Consider the following 26,038-nt stretch of genomic DNA (forward strand, 5'->3'; position numbering starts at 1 on the left):
GAAGCATCCTTTAAACGCACCTGTGAGAGTCGCTACACACGCGTGAGATATTCATTTGTTGTACATCTTTACTCGCGTATTAACTTGAGCCGAAGTTTATGTTTCTGATCATATAAACTACGTCATTATATGGTTTAGTTTCATTTAACCGCCATTTGAATTGACTTTAAACACACTGCCTATTAGTCATCGTTACGTGTCGCTGCACAAACAATGCATCCGGCTTATTGTTTCTATGGTTACCTGTCAGCTTTCTGACACTTTCAGAGTTTCTGAAAAAAAAAATTCAATGAACATTTAGCTATTTCGATTTGCTGTTAGGCGTTTTTTTTAAGGCGGCGTTTGTCGTTCCAAATTGTTATCGATGTATCACGGTCTTAACTATAATTAACTTCAGTGGCACACACACACACACACACACGTACACACAAACACACACACAGTTGCATAAGCACAGCATCACAGATCGAACAGTGTTTACAGGTTACGTTCATTCTGAACTGACCCACTCAGCGTTTGAAACAAGGTCTCTCTCTCTCTCTCTCTCTCTCTCTCTCTCTCTCTCTCTCTCTCTCTCTCTCTCTCTCTCTCTCTCTCTCTTCTTTTACTCTCTCTCTTCTCTTACTCTCTCCTCTCTCCTCTCCCTCCCTCTCACACACATACACTGTCGGTCCGTCTCCAGGTTTCTTCTTCTAATGTCTCTTTATCCGCAGCATCCCGTCTCCCCTTCAGCTCGGGAAGATGCTTCCTCGCTACAATCTGATTGGTTGGTTGGTTGTTGTGTCATGGCTTATGTTAGTGCAAGGAGGGTGTGTGTGTGTGTGTGTGTGTGCGTGAGTGTGTGAGAGAGGGGAGTGTTGGTCAGAAACAATTGGTCGTTGGTTGATTGGAGTGCCAGGAGTGAAGAAATCAGGGTGCAAAGATCAGGGCGGCGGGTCGCGACCTCACACTTTTTTAGGGGGCGGGGCCAACTTGATGATCTCATCTTCAGAGGGCTGGCGGATGATGTCTTTTAGAGGAGAAGGGATGGAAAAGAAAGAGAGAAATCTTCAGAAACATGTGCTTTAAACAAAGAAAGTTGTCAACTGTTTTTCACGTGCACCAGCGCTGTCCATAAATATCACACATGCAGATTTAAAGGTGGGTCTGTCTGGGCTCATCAAGTTGTATTTATAAAGCAGCTTCCGAGCACAAAGGACTCTCCAGACTCGTGACGATGAAACACAACGACAGGACGAACGCATCAGAAGGAGATAAAGAAAGCAGCAAACATTAACACATTGACATAGTGAGACAAATATTGTCGAAATAGCTAAATCACAGCAAAAGATGAAGCCGCTGCTTCCTGAACCGAAGTGAGCTCAGCAGACATTTTCATCTTCTATAAGCGGAGGAATTGATGTTTGTATGTTGCCTTAACTCATTCTGTAATGTATATTCTTCATATTAACTTGATGAAGGTTTAATTGGTAGAAAATTAGAAAATGTATTACAACGTTTCCGCCTCTAATTGATTGCGCAACAGTAACTATCCAGTAACTCACAAGAACAAAACCGCAGTTTGTTTGTGTCACTGTGTGACTTTTGGTCAAGATGATATATATTTATATGAGACGAGGCTCAGGCAGGGCGTCACCTTTGTATTTCTTGGCGGAGGGGATGCGCGTGAGCTTGGTGTCGATCTCGTCGTCCTCGGAGATCTTCAGCACCGTGGTGCGGTACTCGATCACCCTCGTCAGCAGGTCCGGCCGCCGCGAGATCTCGAAGATGTGCTCGATGTACGACAGGTTATCTGCACGGTGGAGGGGGGGGGAAGAAAAAGAAAGAAATGTCATTAAGTGTTCGACTACAAGCTCATAATGGACCTCTGTGACGTCGCCCGGTCCGAGCCGCTCGCCTTGGGCCAGCTTGTCGTTCTTCTCCAGGTAGCTGAACCACTCCTTGGAGGACGTGATGTTGGTGCTCTGGTCCTCGGGGATGTCCTCCTTGCAGGCCGACTTGAGCTGCTCCAAGTCCTCGTTGGTGATGTTTTCAGACAGGTCGCTGAGCAGGGAGCTGTACTCCGCCATGGTCTGGTCAGAGAAAGAGAGAGAGAGAGGAAACAGTTAGTTTGTGCTAAAGAAGATGATGACTCTTTGTGTCTTAAAGAGGAGACCGGATGAAAAGACCGGACGTGACAAAGCGGCATGAAACACGGCTTTAACAGCCGATGTTCCTCAAAGCTCTGGTGAACATTTCTGTCCATCTGTCGCCCTCTAGTGGACGGAGACAAGTCTACACGTCAGTGTGTTACGCTTTTAAAATAAAACATGACTTCAGGCATGAAGGTTCGAGTTGAAGAGAACAATTATCTATTTATTCTTTCTTTAAACGTTTGAGTAGATTCAGAGGTCCCGCATCGCGCTCGGATTATCTTTCTTTTGATGATTTAGTCGACAAAACATCCTGATACAGTGACAGAAATGTCACTTAAAATGTCTCCAAGTGTCTCAAAATGTCTTGTATATTCAGTTTACATGAAGAGACGCTGGAATCAGAATCATTTGTTGTTTATTTCAGCATAGTTTCCTTGAAAAATTGCAAAATAGTTGCTGTTTCATTCTCTACTTCAGCTCCCGAGTCAATTCATTGAGGGTTATGATGCTGACGTACTATTTTTAAGAATAATATTGGCGAGAAATCAAAATCAAGAGGACGTTTAGTTGTCTGGAAGAAGGCGGCGGCGGCGACATCGTGCACCACGGATGTTGAAAAACCAACAGCCAATCAGACGGCTGCCTCGGGATCCCCAAAAGGCCCGAACGTCCTCGTCGCAGCGGTTTAGCTGCTCAGGTCACCGGAAAAAACCCCAGCTGCATTTCATCTGGATGGGATACTTTGCTCGGGAGCGGAGGGGGGGCAGACGCCTCATCTCTTTCGAAACATAAGCTTCCCACGCCGTGAACGCACAACTCTTTTTCTGTGTCACACACACACACACACACTCCCTGAATGCAGCGCGTCGCGGGGCGCTGGCACGACGCTCCGTCTGCCTCTGATCCTCTTCGTCGCTCCCGTCACAGATGAGCAGGAGGCTCTGCCGATGAGCGCCGTGACCTATATAACCGAGCCGCCGCCACCGGCAGCCGCCACAAGGGGGCGACCTCCACCCTCACCCATCATCCATCCATCCATCCATCCATCCATCCGCCCGCTACGGCAGTTGATGCTTTCTAGCTTTCTGAAAGAGTAAAATAAATTAACATTTCCAGCCAAAAGGGTTTTAAGGTCGTGCTTTGTTTTCTCTCTCTGGCGGCTAATTGGTGGCATTTGGGTTTTGGTTTGTCTGATCCTCTGAGGGCGAGAGCCCAGTGATGACAGGACGCTTTTACTGTGCATGTTGGGCCACAGAGAGAGAGAGAGAGGTGGTGTGTGTGTGTGTGTGTGTGTGTGTGTGTGTGTGTCTTAAATGTCTCATTCATCTCCTCTCTCACCAGAGCAACTTGCTCAATCAACACAAAGCGCTGCGTGGGAGAGAGCAGCGACATGCACCTTCACTCCAGAGGAGACAACAAGGGCCTGAATGCTGTGTGTGTGTGTGTGTGTGTGTGTGTGTGTGTGTGTGTGTGTGTGTGTGTGTGTGTTGGTCCCGGTGCCTCCTCTCTCCACCCGGGTCGGCCTGCCTGCTCTCTGATTTGCACCACAATGGAGCGCCGCTGCTTTTGTGGACTTTCAGAGGAGACGGGGAACAAAACACAACAATGGACGGAGCGCCGACATTTAGTTCTTCTCTCCCACCGTCTCCCCCCCGTCGCCTCGTCTCCCTCCCGTCTCCCCCGTGACCTCCTCAACCTGCCATATGAAACACTTTTCCGTTACAGTCGTCTGGCCTCGCTTCATGACGTCATGAAGTCATAAAGTCATAAATACATCATTGCAGAAACGCAACACTTCTCACTCATATTGATCTGTTGCTGGAATCTGACAAATTACAACTCATGAACACAACGTCATGAAGAAATAAACAGCTTCCATGTGCAGAACATGCTGATGAAAACACCTGAAGCGCACGATCAGCAGTTTGAGTTCAGCTCAGAAGAGTTCAGTCAAAACACTCGGAGACAAAACACACAACTACACGTCCTTTAATGCCTGAGAAACCTCGAGGTCATGCTGCTATAAGAGAGTTAGTGCCCCCCCCCCCCCCCTCCTCCCTCTATCACCCCCCTCTCCCCCCTCCTCTGTGACGAGCCTGACACGGCCTCCACACACAGAGACCCACTTGTGCTTCACATTCTCATGAACACAAACATGCTTTTGTCTGCCTGCTCCTCTGTATATGCTGCCTGTGTGTGTGTGTGTGTGTGTGTGTGTGTGTGTGTGTGTGAGAGAAAGAGCAGCCGCTATAATTATAATTACAAAGTCAAATTCAGCCACAAGAGTGTGAAACAACAAAAGATGACTTGACACAAAGACATAAAAACTGGTTTCTTGGACACAAAACAACAACAACAACAACAACACAACAACACACAACATGTGGATGTGATTAATCTGCAACGGGATGATGTGCTCTTGTGGAAGGAGGTTTAACGTTTAAAGTCTTTTGACGCCTTAAATTAATGATCCTTAATGACACACAAACACACACACACCCTCTTAGACACACACACTCTCTTAAGACACACACACACACACACACACACACACACACACCCTCTTAGACACACACACTCTCTTAAGACACACACACACACACACACACCGAAACTCCATTCAACCCTCCACACCAATGACGTTGCCATGGATTTTAGAGACTGTTACCTAGCGACAGGGCAGAGACCCCCTCCCCTCCCTCCCCACGGCCTTTCAGAATAAAAGCCCCACAACGTGTAAACTTGTGTCATTTGAGTCGAGTGGAAATTATTATTATAATTGATATGATTATTAATCGTGGAATTTAAATTTATTTACAGAAAACGCAACACACACACACACACACACACACACACACACACACACACACACACACACACACACACACAATGTCTTCATCAGGGAGGCAAGCCTTCAGATTCACCATGGCAACCACACACCGCCGGCACGACAGCTCAAAGATCTCAGTGTGTGTGTGTGTGTGTGTGTGTGTGTGTGTGCGCGCAAAAATCCTCCCGCTCCCATTTTAAGTCCCAGCATGCCCCATTCAGACAATCTTTTGGCATAAAATATATAATATTTTTCCAATTTTGAACCGAACGACTCAGCTTCTTGACTGAAACTTCTTCCTAACAGGACAACACTTTGTTTTGTTGTGATTTTTGTTGCAGATTCTGATTCTTTAGGTCCTAATCTTTCCAAAAAGGTGTCTTATTGACGCTCCAGGAGGTTTTTTAGAGAATCTGGCTCATATCATGCTGGATGTTCATAGTTAGCATAAAAATATCTTTTAAAAGTGATTTTTTTTTGCAGATATACATTTTTTGCCAAGACTTTGCTGAACAAAAACCTACAATAAACACAGGTATTGGAATTAATTTGGGGTTCCTACGACGACTCAAACACAGGAGAAAGGAGGTCTGGAGACAGCGTTGCCTCCACAGTTTAACACAGCGGCGCTTCATTTCCCATCGACCGCTTCCTTTCCTTTAGTGAAGACGCTCGTTCCCCGCATGCTTTTATTTTCATTATTTTAACCATGGAGAGTATTTGCGAGTTGAGTTTGTGCGAGCAGAAGAGCTCCGTCTTCATCTCCATCACAGACCAACAGCAGAATAAAACGTGCCGGATGAGTCGACTTGCTGCACATCTCCTCTTCCTCCTCTTCCTCCTCTCGTTCGCCCGGTGCTGTCGCTTCGTGTTTTACTCGGTGAGTACGAGCAGTTCGTCTCCATCTCCTTCATGAAATGCAGCCTGACATGTCACAACCTCCTCCTCTCTCGTAGGAGTCTCCTCCCACTCGCCATCTTTTCAAATCTCCCATAATACTCACCTCCAGCTTTTACAGAATCTATCTCTGTTGGAGCCGAATATATATATATATATATATATATATATATATATATATATATATATATATATATATATATATATATATAAAGATGTTCCTTTACCATATGAATGAATTTTACATTTAAAAAAATCCATCCATCCATCCATAAAATGTCAAAATCGTAAAAAAATGCAGACTCAGCGTTTCCCAAAGCCCAAGATGACGTCATCATCACATCTTTTTTTTAATCTATCAATTTATTCAGTTTAGAGAAGTCAAGAAACCAGAAACCGTTCATGATTCAGAAGATGAAATCTGACAAATAATGGATTCATCTTTGCAGCTTCGGGGTCAAAAGCAGAGAAACATCTCCAGTGAGTGTTATTAAACTGTTATTAAACCGTTATTAAACTGTTATTAATGACGCATTACCTCGGTCAAGATGGAGTTCATCTTCACTACGACAGCGTTGGGTAGTTTAAGACATAAGAATACGTCAGATTGTGTCAGTTTATGGTTAGTTTGGTTCTGAAAATCTGGATTAGTGAAGTATCCACTGTGTGTGTGGAATGATGAAGTAGAAGTGCAGAGCGGCTTGAAATGATGTAAGTACACACACTCACATCGCCGCCTCTACGACTCCGGTAATGCACTTTTCAAGGTGCGCCGACACGATGTGCAATAATCAGATAATATGAAAATGGCTCCAGTAATGGACGCGTTATGATTTATTCATACCGGTGACGGCTGTTATCAGCGCACCTTCCAGGAAAAATGACTTTCACGGCGGTTTCGTTGGTGTTTCGCTGCTTAGCGCCGCGGCGCCATCTGTTCATGCGTTCACGAGCGCAGAGACGCCTCAGATTAACACACAATCCCGCCGTCGACAAAGGTCGAACACGCCGCTCCGAGGTCACTGCTTATTACTTTTACTCTTCGCGACTCTTCTTTTGTTGCGTCCTAAGCCTCGCTGCCGGGAAACACAGATTTCTGGCCAATAATCTGACTCTGTCGAGGGAGTTGACCCTGAAAACCATCCCGCTGTTCGGCCCTCGGACGTCCTTTTGCCCCCCCGCCTGGTCCACACCGCCGGCCCGGACAGCGAGCAGAGGGATGTGGAAGTGGAGAGGAAGAGCGTAAATGAGGGGACGGATGGGGGGGGGGGGGGGGGGGTCGTGCACAGGATTATGGGAGGAGAGGGGGATGGATGACGGAGGGGAAGTGAGGAGGTTTGGTCCTTTTTTCCCCCCGTACAGACGGCCTCGTGTCCAATGAGGCGGCGAGTTCTGCCAGCACTCATCAGATCAGACGCCCAGAGCGAGAGAGAGAGAGAGAGAGAGAGAGAGAGAGAGAGAGAGAGAGAGAGAGAGGGAAAGGAGGAGGCGCTAATCTGGGGAGAAGCGCTGCAGAATATAGGCCACTGGCCCATTTCTCATTGAGGAAGAAAAGCAGATTTGTTGTGTGTAAAAATAGTGCGGTGGATTTAAATATCTTCATCTTTTTTTTAAACAACCATTTTTTCTATAATTATTTTTTATATCACTCTTTCTTCTCTTGTTGGGTTTGTCTTCTTCTGTTCACGCTCATACATTTTTTTTTTTCTTCCTCCAAAACTTCATGACGTGTGAATGAAGCTTTGTGCTGCTGCTAGTGGTTGTTAACTAACTTATGTTCGGCTTTTACACCCGAATGAATGTTCCTTCTTTCCCCGTTTACTTTATTGAACCTTTTAGAAACGGTGCGAAAATCCTGCCGCGCCCATTTTAAGTCCCAGCATGCCCCATTCAGATAATCTTTTGGCATAAAATACGTCATTTTTCCATTTTTGAACCGAACGACACAGTTTCTTGACTGAAACTTCTTCCTAACAGGACAAGATATTTGTTTTATTGTGATTTTTGTTGCAGATTCTGATTCTTTAGGTCCTAATCTTTCCAAAAAGGTGTCTTATTGACGCTCCAGGAGGCATTTTGGGGGAATACTTTGCTGAACAAATACATACAATAAACACAAGTATTGGATTTAATTTGTGCTTCCTACGACGACCCAAACACAGGAAAAACACTCAACGGGTGCATCCAAAAGGTTTAGGAACGTCCATCTCGTTGAGCCTGGAAATCAACCTGGAAATCATCATAACTCGTCATAAAGTTGACACGATCTACTCCACGAGGCCGATTTACTGTTGCGCCCTGTGCGAACGGGTCATCGGGATACACTGAAATAAATACATGTTTATGTTGTTTACACGTATTCATCCTGTAATTACACCTACACGCGTGTGTTTATCTGTTTACATGGATCTCGGTCTTTTCCTCCCTCACATTTCTTTTCGAGCTCGGGAAGAACGTCGGTGTCGAGTCTGTGTGGGCAGAGCTCACGATCAATACTCCCAAGTGGCACACAAAATACACAACACAACACACACCCGCACACACACACACACACACACACACACACACACACTGTGGGCACCGCGTGAATGTGCCCTGCATACAGATACATACCCCTTACTGTTTTTTGGCACAAGCTCGCGTGAAGCCAGGGGCTAAAAGGTCAGAAGAGGGGGGGAGGAGAGGGAGAGAGAGAGAGAGAAAGAGAGAGAGAGAGACAGAGAGAGAGGTAGAAAAGCACCACGGGAGACTTTCAGCAACTAAATCGAGGCGTTGTGTTGCGAGAACATCAGAATGAACAGTGTCGCGAAAAAAAGAACGCATGTTCAAGAATGCAAAGATGCACAACACACACACACACACACACACACACACACACAGTGTGCCGCATGATGTGGAGACCCGGCTGCGACTGACCAGCCGAGCTTTTTACTTCCTGTTGTCACCATGGACACACTTCCTGGCAGCGGAGAGAGAGAGAGAGAGAGAGAGAGAGAGAGAGAGAGAGAGAGAGAGGTGAGAAAGGGAAGAGCAGAAAGAAAGGATGGAGGAAGAGAAGAGAAAACTGGAGCTAATACCTTCCTGTTTGTTCAACACTCCCCTCTTCCTCTTCTCTCTTTGACACTTTCCCCCTCTGGGATTTATTTTGACCCGTCTCGGTCCACAAGGGAACAACATCTCCTGGCATTTGCAGCTCACTAAAAATCACATTATATCTCAAAATCATGAAATCACAATGTGTCTTTTTAGTTGTTTTGTCTTTTAAAAGTAAGATATACACTGCTAATTACCAGACGGCGCTTCAGAGTGCTGGAAAGTGGGCTCTGTTCGCTTTAGGCAAAGTCAGGCAGTTTTCCCGCTAGCTAACGTTGCGGATGCTACTTGATCCAGCCTCCGCGCTAAGCTAAGCTAGCTTGACGTTCGCCATTCAGACACCGTCTCCATCCAGCGGTCAACATCGTGTTCATTGAGTAATGAGCCCGATCTTAAACAGCTTGTTTTAATTTAGTAAACACACAGATGCCGGCTGAAACATCCTATATTTAGCATTACTTCTGAAATATGGAGCCTTTTCATTCATTTATTCCGTGAGTCCCTCCACGGTTTCCGCGAAGCGCTAGCGGCCTGCGCGCTCACGCCGCCAACCGCGCGCGCGAGTATGTTGCGCGAACGCCAACGGCCGCATGTGCCGCTCACGCGTGGATGAGCGCAGGAGAAAAGAGGGCGAGCCGCACCGTCCGCTGTCACGGGAGCTGCCTTCTGCTTCACCTAGATTGTAAATGGCAAGCGCTTCATCGCGGCTGCTGCGGGGGGGGGAAAGACCAGATGGTCGCGACTTAAAACCAGAGGGAGATGGACAGATGTGGTGTGTAGAGATGGCATGCAGGAGATGAAGGTAAACGGGGTTAAGAGCGCGCGCAGGAACACCAGCAGTGAGTTAACCAGCCTGCACACGCGTCACAGAGACGCACAACCCATTTGTGTGCGTCTTCTAATTAACGCTAAGCCCCCGTTTATATCCCGGGGGTGGACTCCCCGCGGTCAGGCCAAAGCGAGGCCAAGGAGGCGCCGGCGTGCAGTCACGCAACGCAACCTGCACGCGGCTGAACCTCCAGGTTTAAGTCTCTAATCCACTGAAATCCCTCCTTCCGCGCGGCTAAGCTAACGTAAGCGAGTCAGTAACCTTCAGCACCCGGTAAGTCGGCAGACATTACAGGCCGTTTATGCTTCAGGGTGGTTTTAAACTATCTTAGTGATGTTGTCTGCCTTTTGTTTTGCTGCATGCACGTGTTGCTGACTCGGGATTATGGAGTTTGTTTATTTTTTTTTCTCAACAGAGCTCCTGTGTAAAATGTGTGAACTCGGACTGCTACTAGCGTCTTTATGTTTAGCGACTTAAGAATTACGACATCTTTTATCAATTAGGCATAAAAAACAGTGAAAAAAACATCAAAAACATCTTAACTCAAGTTCCATTTACTCGCTTTCTCTGGAGCTTTCAACCACATCTTGCCATCTTCCTCAGTTTATATGCATAAACTGAGGAAGCACATCATGTGTCCGGTGTATGAACACATGATCAGACATCTTTCAGGTCAATTTGGGATTTGAAAGCAGTGATTTTGAATGTTACAATACAGCTAAAAAGGGCGTAATACCTCACACAATACAACTATACAAAGTGAATGCAGCGGCATGAAAAAAGAAAAAAAAAAGCACTTGACAACTTGAGCTTTCTGCTCTCTAATCCAATCCCAGGCGACAAAATCTGTGTGGATTACTTTCACTCATCTCAAACACAATCATTTTGAGGAATCCGCTTAAACGGAGGTCTCATTTCACGACACGCAAACTGTGCTCGACACAAGTGAACGCACTGGAAGTGGGATTCTCTCGCCTGGCGCCCATTTTCAGACCGAGGGCGCGATCAAATGGTTTAAAACCACCGTAATGACTGAAATGCCTCAGACACAACTCATATATCAGCTCGACACCAGCGCACCGCAGGCGGAGATGTTACGGGGTGTCACAACAGTGGAATAGGACAAAAATAATAAAAAATGAAAGAGGAAAAAAAAAAATCATGGAAATGTATTTGCGTCGTCGCCGCTTCATTAGCGTTTGGGCTTTATGGAAGATAAAAATATCTTTGTGCCTCTGGGAGGAGAGCGGATGAGGAGGGGTGTGTGTGTGCATGTGTGTGCATGTGTGTGTAGACGAAAAGAGGATCTTGTTTTTTTTCTGCTCTGTTTGTGCACAACCTCGTTCTGAGCAACAAAAAAAAACTTCCAGGCAAAAAAATGTGACAAAAGGTGCAAATCACGAGCTGACGCCAGCCTCTCCAGACGCCCCGCTGCGAAGCCAAAAATATCTCTCTTCCTTCTCCTCCTCCTCCTCCTCCTCCTCTTCCTCTTCCTCCTCCTCATCTTCTCCTTATCTCTTCCTCCTGCTCTTTTTTTTCAATCAAAACCACACTGCGGAGGCTTTCGTCGGAACGTGTGCGGCGGTGCATGAAAACGTGCCTCGGTGACGAGAAAACTTCGTGGCTACAGATTGGAGCAGAAAACGTCTTCAAACAGCCGGTTCGCCATCTGAGACCGAACCTCGGCACCGTTTCCACGCAGAGCTGGAAGAGCAATCTGCGACTAACGCACCTCGACCCGCTCTTCTGACAACGAACGAATGAGAAAATTGAGCCTCATTACACCCAAATTTACACTAATTGCAGATCCATTTGTTACGCTGGAAAGCGACCGCGCGGTAACGGCGTTTTAACAACTCGACGGAACGAGCGGGCCAGAAGCACAGAACAACTATCAAACAGAAAGAAAAAAACAAAGATATGGAAGTAAAATTTGGACGATCATTTTGTTTTAAGCCCCGGTGTCCGTTATATTATACTCATAAACACAAGACCATGTGATCTCCCAAACGAAGGACGAGCTCATGAAAAACACACACAAAAAAAGACAAGATGTGCTTGTCCTTGTGGGGAAAATCCCCTGTTTATCCTCTGTTCTGCATCCTCGTTGTGGTTCTCATGAAGGTCCAAGGACGCACAATCATGTGACCGACATCGAAGAAAAGCAGTAAAGACACACACTCACTTCTTTTTAAAATGATGAAGTCACTTTTTTTGCACCACCGTGAATGATTTTTTTTCAACCTAAGCTAAAAGGTTTCAAGGAGCGTACTGAAATAAATGGAAATCTTCAACAGCCGTTCTTGGAATATGAACGTCAAAAAATGAACAAAGCCGCGTCCTGATGAACGAGAGCCTTGAAAACCCGGACAAATCATCATCCCGGCATTCAACTTAAACAACCAGCGTTATACATTTTCGCAGCTCTGCTTCAAACTTCAAAGACGAGCGGCGGACCGACAGGTGGCCGGGTCGTCCGGCGGGGAAACTAATTAGGAGCCGAAAAAACATTCAGACGCAGGCAGCCTGCAGGGAGCCGCTGTGGGATGTTTGGACCGGTTGTCCAATGATCAAGAAAATCAGACGACAGGAGTCTGGAGGGTTTATTGCGATACTCATTTCCTCGGAGGGACAGAGGGTTGAAGTTCACGGTGCAGATTCGTCATTTTTGAAAAGGAAAACGACTCATGTTCTGCGTAGCAGGAGCATTTACTTGATTATAAAGTTTAAAGCCTCTTTTGAATCCAGCAGACTAACCCCAGGAGGGCAGGTGGACACGGTGAAGGTACGGACCCCTCATCCCGAGTAAACGCACCAAACATCACATGAATTATACATTTAAGAGGATCCTACACCAGGTGTACTTTTAGAAATACGCCCAGAAACCTTGTGACGCTCAACAGCGACCAAAAACAACGGCGGCCATCTTGTTTTTACGTCCGACGGGATAGTTGTCAACGCACGGCGAGTGTTGAATTGCGACTTTTGAAGCTGGAAATACAAGTTCACGAGGAGCTTGTGAAGGCAGCGCTCGAAAAGAAAGGTTGCAGCTGCCGGTTGTGTCTTCATAAAAGGTGTTTTGATTTTGAAACTATTGATACAGACCATTAAAAAAAAGTGTTTTCTGCTGTCACAGTCATGCTGCACTTTGGGTGACGTCACCAAGAGCGAAGCAACACCCTCTGCCCCTCAAAAAACACTTCATTTTCTTTTCCCACATCCTCAGTCTCCAACACCTTTTCCTCCCTAGTCTCTATTATCACGTTTCCCTTTTTCCGCCGTCGTTCTGCCCACATAACAATCTCACACGGTCTATTTTTTCCTCTCTCTGAGTCGTACGTGAATCTCGTTATTACCGTTTTAATGCACCATGCATTCTTGAAATACAAAAAATACATGTGAATCAAGCAAACACAAAACCTCTGATTAACAGTCTGACGGGTATTTGATTGAATGAAACCGGAGTTCTTTTGTATAAGGCCCGTTTACGGCCAGGAACAGATTCTTTGACACTTCCTGTTTCCCTGCCAACAATGAATCAGGCCCTCACTTCAGATAGGAAGACATTTTGACTGTAGCCGATAGAGGAGATTACATTCTGGGCAAGAAAAACAACACAGAACAGACCTTTCTTTCTTTCTCTCTCTGTGCAATATGCCAACAATGGCAATGAAACATTAAAACACACGCACACACACACACACACACACACACACACACACACAGGGTCAAAACAACATGCTGATTAAAAAGGCCCACTTTGATGGTGCAAAAACAAGGAAAAGAGGGAACAAATAAAACAAAAAAAAGAGTTCCTGTTTGGCTCCGGCCGGATCCCAGATGGAGAAACGGCAAGATGGAAAAATGCTGCTGGAGCACAAGACGACAAGAGAGAGAAACCATGCTCTCGTGTCCTCATGTTGTTTTTTAAATTTATTCTTTATCGCTGCACAGTGAAATCGTACCTTCTTCCAAACGCGACGTATCGGTTTCCCGTCCTTCGCTTCATCCGCTGCGTATGCTAACATCGTGTTGGTGTCTTTGTGTGCGTTCCCTGGACAGACACCTGCACAAACCCACACCCTCTCCTCGTCCACGCCGATACCATCGGGTGAGCATTGTGCCTTCGACAGCGTGTTTCTCTCCCCTGTTGTTGGCCCGCGGCGTGTTTTTCTTTTTTACAAGTGTGAAGCATATGCAGGAGTGTTAGCCTGCGACTCGAGGGTTTATTTAGCTAGGCCCGCCGCTGCCTTTACAGCAGCTGCTGTGAAAAGAGAGTAAGCGTGCATATATAAATCTAAATCTGGTATGTATTTGAAATTGATAAAAGTACATTTGAATGCTTTTACAGTGTCTGCCGCGATTAGTTTCCTTTAGCTAGAGCGATTAGCGATACACATTTTACAACAACGCCGCAGTTAGTTAATCAGCCCCCTGAGCACGCTGACGCCGTTAGCTAGCGCTACCTGAGCAGCGCCTTGCCGCGTCAGGCTAAGCTAGGCGGCTGAGAAGGGCACAGGAGATTCCTCCTGGACTCCGAACGGTGTTGCTGTCGAACGTAACGTGACATAGAAAGCGCAGGTGGAAGTAAAACACACTTCTTAGAGCAGCCAGCATTCAAATGCGTCATTATTGGGAGACGTCGAGCGTCATGGACGCTTGAGGACTTGTTTACTTCATGAATCACTTTGAACACAAAATTGTGGACTTAACATTTATTTTTCATCTCCATTCATCCGTTGATACATTTTGTCGTCACAATATATACACACACACACACACACACGCACACGCACACGCACACGCACAGTTACACAGCAGGCTTTGGTTCGGATGCCGGCATTCTCCACACTGATAATGGGTCTGTATCCGACTGTATCGCACAGTTCACTGAGGCTGGCTCGGCTCCAGATGGAGAGGCAGCGAGGAAAAGGAACAGGATGCCATAACCTCGCCTCACACAGTGGACAAGAGCCACAGCTGCAGACACACACACACAAACACACACACACACACACACACACAAGAATCAACAGGCCGGAAAACCCACGCCTGTATCAACCCACATGAATGCTTGCATCTAAAGACGCTCTCCACATATTCACTGCATGCTGTCGCGAATCATAGACACAAATGTGCACAGAGACGCACATCGTCTCGTGCACAAACACCCGACCAAAACTGATCCCAGTACAGTACAAGCCGGCGCCTGACGCCCTCACGTGAAGTCGGCCTCGCGAAGGAGTGCTGGCTGTAATCGTGCAGCTCCTCCAGGAAGAGGTGGGAAGTGGAGAAAGTGTCGTAATCTCTCTTTTTTTGGCCCTTTAATTTTCCTTAATCAGTCATTTGTTGCTTGCTTTTAGCTGTTTTACTTAAGAGGCAGCCACTTGTATTCAAACACAAATATCTCAACAATGCTCTGATGAATTGCATTGAAATGTGATAAAGATATTCATGGTTTCCAGATGATAAATCAGTGACTGCCACCATAGAAACACAAGAACTGCATCTCTCAGGAGATGAATAAATAAAATGAGGAAGAGACAAAGAGGTGGTGGGGAAAAAAAGAGAGGAAGTAGAGCAGGATGAGGGGAAAGGAAGAGGAAGGAGGGAGGAGGGGTGGGGTGCAGTCTGAGTCATCGTCAGTAACAGGCATCATCTGAGCCGAAGGAGAAAAAGAGACAAGACACACACACAACACACACACACACACACACACACACACACGGAGAAGAGGCAGCTTCCCCTTCTCTTTCACTAAAGGGGACGTGGAGTCAAACGGTCAGGGACTGTTGGGAATGTCTGTCCATATTGGAGCCATTGACCCCTCGCTAACACACACACACACACACACACACACACACACACACACACTAACACACGTTTCTAAATGGGCTGTAGACCACAAACAGTCCATTAGAGATTAAGCAAGTTGTTCAGTCTGCGTTTCAGACTCCGGGCGTGACTGAAAAGAAATTCAGATTCCACCGCCGGCTCGTCGGCCTCCTCCTCTGTTGCTTTCTCCGTCTCTCTCTCTCTTTCTCTCTGTTGCTCTCTCTCTCCGTCGCTCCCCATTGTTCCATTAGCGGATGAGCCACGCCGGTGCCGGGAAAAGGAAGATCCAGAGGAAATGAAACTCAGTCCATCAGCCGGCATCGTGGGAGCACGTAAGACATCCTGCCGGCGTGCGTCCTCCGTCGCCTCGACGCATTACGGCTCTATTATGGATTTCTGTAATATCGCAGGGCAGTTGATGAATTCTCAGCAGGGCTCCGACACGCTGCCCCGCTGTTTCGCCTCCGTCTTATTGAGGTCGTAACTCACAGTTAAGTGAGCGTTGCCGCCGGCACAGCGATGCGTTCGTGTTAACGGCGGCGCCTGTTGTCGACTGACGAGAATTTGAGTGCGTGAGTGGCAACGTCTCGTTTTGCAACGGACAAAATCAATAGCAATGACCGAATAATGCAGCGAGATGGTTAGCCGAGGGACCGCCAAAGTTGTTGCATTTAATCCCCAGGGGGGCGCGGATATGCGTGTCAAAATTCATGGCGATCCATCCGATCGTTGTCGAGACATTTCACTCAAAGCGGCGAGCACAAAATCAACCTGCTGGTGGGGAAATCATCTGGAAAACATGAATGTCTGTTGACATTGTTATGGCAATCCATTCAAAGGTTGCGAAGAAACTTCACAAAATAAAGTTTAGAATAACTGCCTTGTGGTTGTATGTACAAGAGTGATTGACCGTCAGAAGATCATAAGAGTCCTTAGGAGCAATCCTCTGGGCACCATGAATATCCACCGATATCAAGCCAAATCATAATGTCTTAAATCATAAAGAAACCCTCTTTTAGAAACGTGGTTCGTAGTAATTACCGGTCGATAGCGTGACCCACATGTCCCGGTTCGGCCTGCGTATTAATTACAGTTTAACGTTAACCATCACAGAGTGAAATAAAGTTTTACTGACGATCGTTATTCGGCAATATTCAGTCAAATTTGCGATCAGGACATCGGCATTGATGCTTTTCCTGGTGGCTGACCTCTCGTGATGTTACATTGCAAACAACCGATCCGTGTGTAAATTAACAGAAGGAGAGCTAGTTTGACGTTAGCGTCACGGCTAACGGAGGTTCTGTGCATGTTAACATCATGATGCGTTCAGGCTCTGTTCAGTGAAAATGAGTATTGGGGCGAATTTAATTTATAACATTCTTATGATGCGTTCGCATGTCGTCGCGTAAAAAAAGTGTTGATTAAATCCAATTGTTTGAAAGAGATATTTTCACAACAACATAAATAGATATTAGAGAGGAATTATGAACTGTTTACACCTCTAGCAGCTTATAATACATCATAACTATAGAAAACATACATTTTAATCCATAAGTAGTATATTTTGTTTCCTAATCATTTGTATTGTGCGTTTTTATGAAGAAGAAAACACTCTAGATGATTAACTAAAAGTACAACATTTAAAATAAATGATGGTTTACTGACTTCAGAGCAGTTTTTTTGTGATTTTCGGGACGTTGAGTCCTGTAGACCAGCTTCTATAATTAAAACAACAAAGAGATCTGTATCTGACAATATGAATCATCAATAATCGGCAATCAAACATGATCAGGGGTCTTTGAAAGTCTAATTGCCTCCTTTTTTTCTTCCCGTGAGACGAATCCGTGGGTTTTATGATCCGTTGCACCGCTAATAGTAATTGTTGTAGTCACGTAAAGAGCAGTTACGCATACCAACAAAGTGCCCACAATTACAATCAACAACAATCGTGAGAAAATTGTGAATCTTTTATTTTTTTCCAGCATGAAAAACCTTGGCTCCCTGGTGACCAAAACCACCACTTGCCTTAGCAACCAAGGAACGCCGCTCGCGGCGCCGTCGTCGCTCAGTAATTATCGGCGCGGCTGAAATGTAACTTTCATCCTCCATCGTTGCCCCGGATCGAATTACCGCTGGTGTAATACGCCATTAACGATCAATCTGCTCTCTCACGCTTCCTTGTTGTCGTGCACCAGATGCCCCGTGTGGGATTATGGGATGTTTCCCTCTCGTTTCCTCGAGCTGCGCTTTCATTACTTCTGCCTTTCCTGTTAATGATCGAGTCAAATTGACTTTTCCTGATCGGTGGTTCCCTCCGTCAAGTCTGAAACACCACCGAGAGACGGAGGACAATCTGAGAGCAGCGCTGCGATGACTAAATGTTTTGTTTTTTTGCAATAAGGGAGCGAGTGTGAGCCAGTTAGTGCACTCCGATATCGAGCTGCGAGGCGAAGCCTGCAGGAGGGTTTTTAATGCTGTGAGGAAACAGCTGTGAACAATAACCTGGGCTTCATTTCTGAGCCACTTTCTGTCTGGAAACTAATTTGCAGACACTTTTAATCAGCGTTATGTCATCTATGAGAGCTCTTATCAGGTGAGGAGAGGGTTCGCTAACCAACACTTGATTCCAACGAAATTTTCATCATTAAATTTGCTAGTTAACACAAAATAAAACGCACTATAGATGCTATGTGTCACGTTTTGTGGGAAATTAAAGCCACTGTGTAAATACATTCCAGACTTAACATAAGACACTCAACTTAAACTAGACGTTTACCAATAAATTACTATAAAGTGCAAATACATTATATTTACGCTCTTAAATCATGCACTTGCCTTCGAGCTTCCGGGTAAATCAATAAGAAAACAACACAATCTATACCTATTGGTCAGCTTTTCACAAATTCAGACATCTCGGCTCACTGGAGCTACAACGACACCGACACAAAGATTGTGTTCAATTGTATTCAACACTGGATCCTTATCTACCAACTGGCTGAGAAGTCAGAAAGCAATGAGGCGTTGAATACCAAAAAAGCTGCAAAGAAAGCAGCGGATTCGAGACCAGCCTGATATCACAAACGTGGCTCGTGGGCTTCTCGCTGCCCACCAAGCGGATTTAGTCTCTGCAACAAAAGAAAAAAGGCTCGGTGGAGAAGGTATTACGTTGACGCTTCCAGCCGGGTCTTGCGTAACGGTACAACGCATTAGTGCAAGCTGCGATACCTCGAGCGCTAGGTGGGTACACAGGTCCCCGGAGGGTTACATAAACAACGCACACAGAGCAAGTTTGACGCCTGCATCGCATTTTATTAGTTTGAGCGGAGAGACGGTACACGTGTGTGTGCTTTGTGAATTTTTCATGTCTGCGGCGGGGAGGTTAACCCGATTCCCGAGGCAACCACACGTCCATGAACACGCATACGCTACAGGAGGGGATGGAGGTACTGACGTTAAGGCAGGCGAAGGCACATTTCGGGTTTTTAACCAACGCGTTCACGGAGAAAATGTCTTTTTCATGGCAGACGACAGGAAAAGCAGTAAAAAAAATGAGATGTTAAGTTGAAACATACATGTCAGCGGTTTGTTATTCTCTAAAAATGAGCACAGCAACCAAAAACCACCAATGAAACACTTTCGGTCTTTTTTATGAAGTCCACAAAGACGCCATTTTGTTTAATTTAGGGTGCCACGGAAAAAAACACCTGCTGTGAATCACCTCAGCAACACAAAGTGTCTCATCAACCTCGGCCACGGCTCATCAGAGCAACTGTTGTTGTAGACCTGTACTTTCCACCCACGCCACACACTTCATCATCATCATACACACACACACACACACACACACACACACACACACACACTCTCCAAAGAGCTGATGAAGAAGCGCAAACACACCAGACCCCCCGGCGGGCACGGCCAGCTTCTTCACGAGTCCTCGTCTGTCGCAAAGGGAAAAAAAAAAAACTGGCCCAAAACTTTTCCATGAGTCACACAAACAGCGAGGTTATTGCAGTTCAGGACTTTTTATTTTTATTTTCTAATTAATAGTAGGAATTGTAGTTTCAAAGCAAAGTACATTTATTTGCTTTGTTGAGAAAATTGATACCACTTACATGTCTAACAAGGGACAGTTAGCTTAGCTTAGCATACAAATTGGAAACAGCTAGTCTCGCTCTCTCCAAAGGAAACACTATCTGCCCACCAGCACCTTTATCGCTCACTAATGAACATGTTTAAATCGTAAAGACAACTCTCACCAGGCGAGCGGTTCCTCCCTGCTACCGGCCTTTATGCTAAGCTAACCATCTCATGAGCGTGGCTTCATACTTTACGGACGGATGTGCGGCATCGCTCTTCTCCTATAACGCTCGGAAAAAGAAAACTAGGAGCCGCCGCACAGCAGCTTTCTCAACAAAAAGAAACTACAGAATTCTTTATTTTTAGTCAGAAAGTTTGAGTTTGCCAAGATGTTGTCGCTTGTCAATGTCAGGCAGCGACAAAAACCGCTGACACTATTTTCAGCACCACGAACAAAAAGCCATCCACCTCCATTGTTTTGATTCATAAATTAATTTTTTTTGGTGAACAAACAATTTAGATCACAGACTTTCCCGCCAACACCTGAATGCACCACGTAGATTCATTTTCTCAGCTTCGTGAAATTACTGGAGACAAATGGCTGCTTGGAAGTTACTGCAGGAAACCTGAGCGTATGGTAAAGTAATCGTGACTCGTGCTTTTGTGTGTGTGTGTGTGTGTGTGTGTGTGTGTGTGTGTGTGTGTGTGGGGATCAGTGCAGAGGTAGATGAGGAGAACATGTGAAATGCATCGGCTGCATGTTGTTTTCGACTCCACACAGGAAGTGGCGGAGCGTTTGGTGGCGGAGAAACTCAGTCAAGTTGATCGTTAAAGCGGATGCCAGCGAGAGAAAGAGAGAGAGAGAGAGAGAGAGACTAGCAGACAGAAACAACACTTTGAGGTGACCCTTGACAGAATATCCTGTAACACTTGCAACACACACACACTCACACACACACCCTGCAGAAATAAATTCACCTCCCTTCCTGCTTCAATCGAATCAACGCTTATCAAATCCAATCAGACACACTGAGGCGTTTAATTTCGCAGTCGTAGCATGTGTGTGCGTTACAGACCGACAGTGTGTGTGTGCATATCAACGTGTTATGTGCATGTGTGCGCTTTAGCCCATCTGCAACGTTGCCGGTTGTGTGGCTCTGTCCGTCTGTGCAGGCTTAGGTGTACTGCATATGTGTATGTGTGTGTGTGTGTGTGTGTGTATGGATCACTACATCCATTATTGTGGCCACTGTGCAACACTGCCAGGCACACAGTCTGCGCTTATGAAACGCTTCCACAGTTTGGGTAAAAGCCCTCCCTCCCTGCATCCGTAAAACCAGCACAGTCACTCCACACCGAAGTCGTGCCTTCTTCATGCGCCGCTGCTCCAATCCAAAAAGAGGACATTTTAAAACTCTGCAGCTATTTATATTTGTGTATATATATAAATATATTTGCATGAATTCAAATGAACGGCATCAAAAGTCGAAGCAAGCGTTTCAGAAAAAGAAGCTTTTTCTTCTTTTTTCGCTGGTGTAGGCGTCACTTGTAGCACAGCAACTGAACAACCACGCAACCAAGCAGTTGCTGGAGGGATTAAATCTGTTTTTTTTGTATTTTTTTTTTATGTGTCCATGTGGCTGCAGCCTGACAGAGACGGGCTTAACCTTGGTGGCATCGGGGGAATTAAAAATAAATCACTGCACATGCTTCAGATACGCAAACACTGTAACGATGGTAAATCTCTCCTTCGTGGCAGGACGGTAAACTGTGCCTCTTCCAAGAAACAAACACACGGTTATCCATGCCAATTTCTGAGAGATAGTCGACACGATAAATAAAATGGTTCCTGTTCATATACTGACGGCTTGTGGGTGGATTTGGTGGATAAAAAACAAACACTAAATAGGACCATCTGTATCGAGAATCCAAGACATCTGTGACAGGGAATATAAATCGATTATGACCCCATGATGTAACTGGAAATGCGGACTTCCTCTTAAAAAAAGTTTACTTCCTGTTTGCCGAAGGCTGATGAGTCATGAAGTTGAAGTTCAGGCGGAAGACTTTTCTTCTCAACCCAGGTGAGGGTCAACGAGTCTTTGAGGCAATTAGTCAATTATGTATTTAACCTTTATTCGTGCGCTAAGTTTGCTCTTTTACAAAGTCACATCTCATTAAAAACACTTAAACAGAAGTCCTTAAGAAAAATATGTCATATTTGATAGCGAGATGATTATTACCGCCGTCTGTTCTGGGCATTTCTTCCCCCATACATGTCCTCACTACAAGTTATTTTCCTAACCAACCTACTATTTTACTTCCAGAAACATTTCCCCCGTCGGGTGAGGAGGGAGGCGTCTGCTCCAGCAGTTTAATCTGCAAATGGATGCCGAGAACCGACCCGAGGCGAGTGGGCAGCGGCGGAGGACGATGCGAGCGGGCGGTCCGGAGCGCCGATCGCAAAGGCAGTGATGTAACGCTGACCCTCTGTAACTCATAGCTCCGCGAGGGACCGGCGCACACGGGAAAACAACCGCACAGCAGGGGGGCGGGACACACACACACACACACACACACACACACACACACACTCACACACACACACAAAAGGCCGGGTTAGTCTGACAGGGACAGATATGTGTACCAGGAGGAAGCAACAGAAGATCCGCTGCTGCAGGAGGTGATCCGTTCAGGGGGACGGGTCCGTTTTCATGACATCCGAGTCCCCGCTTTGACACACACCCGAGTCCCCACTTTGACACACACACACCCGAGTCCCCACTTTGACACACACTCACACACACTTTTCTGACACACACACACACGCACATGCACTGTGTCGGATACCGGGTCTTTATTAAATATCCAATGTCGGCCCGTCAGTGCGGATGCGATGGAGGGTATCCTGGGTGTCACGGTGATATAAAGGCTTTTTCAGAGACTTTTCTACGCCGACAACAATGCAGTCTCCACGTGAAAACCTCAAGCCCGACAGTAATGAATGCATATTCAAATAAAAACAAAGCCAGTGACCTAATTTGAGTTTGCTCAGGGCACCAAAGTGAAGAGCGAGAACATCTTGTTTTTCAGTGGACTCTTTTTTCTTTTCTTTTTTACCCAGCTCTAGTTCTGTGAGATACAATTAGTTAGCCACACATTATTTCGTTAGCTTACCCCTCCCCTTTGGCTGATCGGTGATGTTTCATACCAAATGAAACCACAAAAGGGCTGAGAGGAAAGACTCCATTCCATTGCAGAAGTTACGTACTCAACACCAGACTTTCCCATTTTGGATTAACTTGAGGGCGAATTCATGGGTTTCAGTCGGAGGATTTGGTTTATTTATGGTTATGGGGAAGTTTGTTCTCTGTTGCCAGGAATGTGTGAGCATCAACAGCTAGCTGCCCAGTAAAGCCCATAAAAAAAGGAAAAAAAACTGACATGTTTTGCTGTTGTTTCGCGTCAGGTTACTCCAGTTTAACGCTGAGCTTCCCGAAAACCGTGTTTGACTCAGCGCCTGTAAACAGCCGACCACAAACATTCCCCCGGCGGCGGCGGCAGGAGGACAACCGACACCGCGGACAAACACAGAGAGGAAGTGAACCCGCGAGAGGAAGCTCATTTCTGCTGCGCTGCCCAGTTTTTTTCCTTTTTTTTTCCGTTGTGAGTTGCTCTCTGTCCGAGAAGTCGGATCGATTTGTATCAGAGAGGAGAACGCCGCCCAAAAAGCTGAGTCAAGGGACACACACAGACACACACACATAATTGGGAGGACCTTCGTTACACTAAATCCTTGCCCTAATTTTAAGCCAACAAAATAAGTTGCCCTTAAAACCCTCAAATCGTCTTTTCGAGGAAATCCCCACTTTTCAAAAACGTCCCCATAAACCTGCAAAACTACACACACACACACACACACACACTCAATTCATGGATTACAGGGACCTTTTTACTGTTGCTCTCTTTTCATGAAATACTGTAAACTTGGAGAGGAAGGCACCGCTACGACGTCAGGAAATGAAGTAGACAGGTTCTGCTGCCCTGGGAATCGGTTAGCAGCTGGTAAAGAGTGCAGCCTGTGATGGGACGCCACGAGGGAACGCAGCCTCACAGGAAGCAGACGGACAGCTGTCATGCTGTGTGTGTGTGTGTGTGTGTGTGTGTGTGTGTGTGTGTCACACAGGGGTCAGGATGCAAGGGAAGGACACTAAAGCAAGTAGCGATCTAAGAAGGACGAGATAACAGACGTGTTTTTACCCTTTCCTTTTGCTTCTGTGACACTGCGGCGGACATTTTTTTTTTTTTTAGTTTTCTGACTTTTCAGACCTCGTTTTCCCACTAAACGAGAAAGCAATCAGCACAATAAGACGAAAACAAAGACGACTCAGAGTTCTGCTTCGCAAAACTGGCGATAAACAATAAATTTCACTGCATATTTACCGCCGGTAGTCCATTAATAAATTCACACAGATTTAAGGCAAAGCAAAAGCTTTTTTTTTCTTTTTTTCCGGCTAATGCTTAAAAGGGGGTTAAAAAAATATAAAATAAAAAACATTCAACAGGAATACAGTAGTAATAATAGTATGACATCATCAGGGGATTTAAAATAAAATACATTACAGGAAGATTAGTGATATGAACCAGCTATTGGTGAGGGGCTAGACACGCCCCTTTCCCAAACACACACACACACACACACACCTTTCAAACACACCCCTGTAGGGTAATACCGCTATTTTTTTTTTAAATGTATTGTATTATGATCTAACGGGACAGCACATAATAACACGTTGCAATGGGAATATTATGGGGATATTTGGCTGGGGAGTCAGGAAAAGGGACACGCCTCTAGAGACACTAAACCCAATCCAATTAGTGGAATCAATGGTGAGTTAAATGCCCTCTTGAGAAGGGGAAATCCACCAATTTGACACTTAACGGTCAAGTTCAACACCGAGTCGAGTCAGGTCAACAAGTTCTCATGGCTCCTGCCTTTACAGCCCTTTTTATATATGTATTTACATCAACAATAAGTGTCCACTAATGTCTATATTGGTTTAAATATGTTGACATTCTTTTGTTTTGACCAAAATGTCCATAAGAGGGGCTTTCATAAGCAAAAATACATAAAGTTCATCATCCATAAAGGGCTTTGAACGCCCCATTTCGTCCACTTGTCCACATCTGTGTAAATCGATCCACTTAATGCCAATAAACAAGCCGGAAAACTACGTCTTACAAGCGGGCAGTGAAGCAGCCAGGCATCGTGTAACGGTATGCGGGAATGGAGGAGGCTGCCCGGACCTGTTAGTGCACTACATCCGGCAGCTGGTTGTCTTTTAACAAATATAAGAAGAAAAGAAAGCGGTTTGCATGTGAGAAAGAAAAGAAAGAGAGTTAAACTGAGACGTACTCACCCCGAATATGAGTCAGCTGGACGGGGAGAGATGCGGGAGTCTGCGGGAAGATAATCTCCTCTGGCTCTCAGTCTGCAGGAATGTAACGTTCAGGGTTGAGAGAGGACACACACACAACCCTAAAAACACACACACACACTAAAAAAAAAAAGAAAAGTCCACTCTCGGTTCACTTTTTTTTTGTTGCGGTTTTGAGTCGTTCAGAGATGCGTTTGCGTGCGTGTCATCTGCGTGGGAAAGCGCGGCCGTGGAGGGGACGCGGGTGAAGAGAGGGCGGGGGGGCTGTCAGGTCGGTGTCACCGGGAATAAACGCAGAAAAGCCGGGTTCAGGGCGCTCGTGACTCCGCTCTCGGGCTGTCTGCTGCTCCGCTGCTCGGTCACCGGCTGCTGAGACGCGGAAACGCCTTTTCCCTCGTGTCTCTCTCTCTCTCTCTCTCTCTCTCTCTCTCTCTCTCTCTCCCTCTCTCTCCCTCTCTCTCGCTCTCTCTCCCTCTCTCTCTCTCTCTCTCTCTCTCTCTCTCTCTCTCTCTCTCTCTCTCTCTCTCTCTCTCTGTCTGATTCGTCCACAGATCGTCTATTGCAGACAACAGCTCGTCCTCGTCACTAAAACGACTAAATGGAAAATCATTACAAAAAAAAAAAAAAACCCTTAAAATAACTTCACGTGCATGAAAGCATGAAAGTCACTGGAAATTCCTCTTTGAAATTCCCCCACCTGCAGCATGCAACTTCCTGAGACACACACGGCCAAGAAAGCAGATATACGATGACAAAAAGACACACAATCATTACGAAAAAGGGACAAAACAACCATGAAGATAAAAAGATACACAAAAACACTTAAAGAGACACAAAACAACGAGACTAAACAATGATAAAGCGATGCATAACAACTGCAAAAAAGACACAATAAGACTCA

The 26,038-nt window shown here is 45.8% G+C and overlaps 1 protein-coding gene across 1 annotated transcript; it reads right to left on the reverse strand.

Moving 5' to 3' along the window:
* Nucleotides 1–815: 815 nt before the first annotated feature.
* On the reverse strand, nt 816–25,530 carry LOC137792016 (astrocytic phosphoprotein PEA-15). The gene is made up of 4 exons (XM_068587365.1): nt 25,120–25,530; nt 1,898–2,072; nt 1,637–1,792; nt 816–1,009 (listed from the first exon to the last, which is right to left on the reverse strand). The coding sequence occupies exons 2-4, from the start codon at nt 2,067–2,069 to the stop codon at nt 945–947; spliced, it is 393 nt and encodes a 130-aa protein (XP_068443466.1). The 5' UTR covers nt 2,070–2,072; nt 25,120–25,530; the 3' UTR covers nt 816–944.
* Nucleotides 25,531–26,038: the final 508 nt, after the last annotated feature.

The sequence above is a fragment of the Clinocottus analis genome, unplaced genomic scaffold, assembly GCF_023055335.1.
Source record: "Clinocottus analis isolate CAN_PGR_092001 unplaced genomic scaffold, fCliAna1.0.p SCAF_21, whole genome shotgun sequence".
Classification (NCBI taxonomy): Eukaryota; Metazoa; Chordata; class Actinopteri; order Perciformes; family Cottidae; genus Clinocottus; species Clinocottus analis.

Excerpts from the sequence above, each read along its gene's own strand:
- LOC137792016 (XM_068587365.1), bottom strand. The coding sequence starts at position 2,069 with ATGGCGGAGTACAGCTCCCTGCTCAGCGACCTGTCTGAAAACATCACC. Across the intron at positions 1,793-1,897 it reads GAACGACAAGCTGGCCCAAG|ATAACCTGTCGTACATCGAG; the intron begins GCGAGCGGCTCG and ends TCCACCGTGCAG. Across the intron at positions 1,010-1,636 it reads CTCCGCCAAGAAATACAAAG|ACATCATCCGCCAGCCCTCT; the intron begins GTGACGCCCTGC and ends CTCCTCTAAAAG.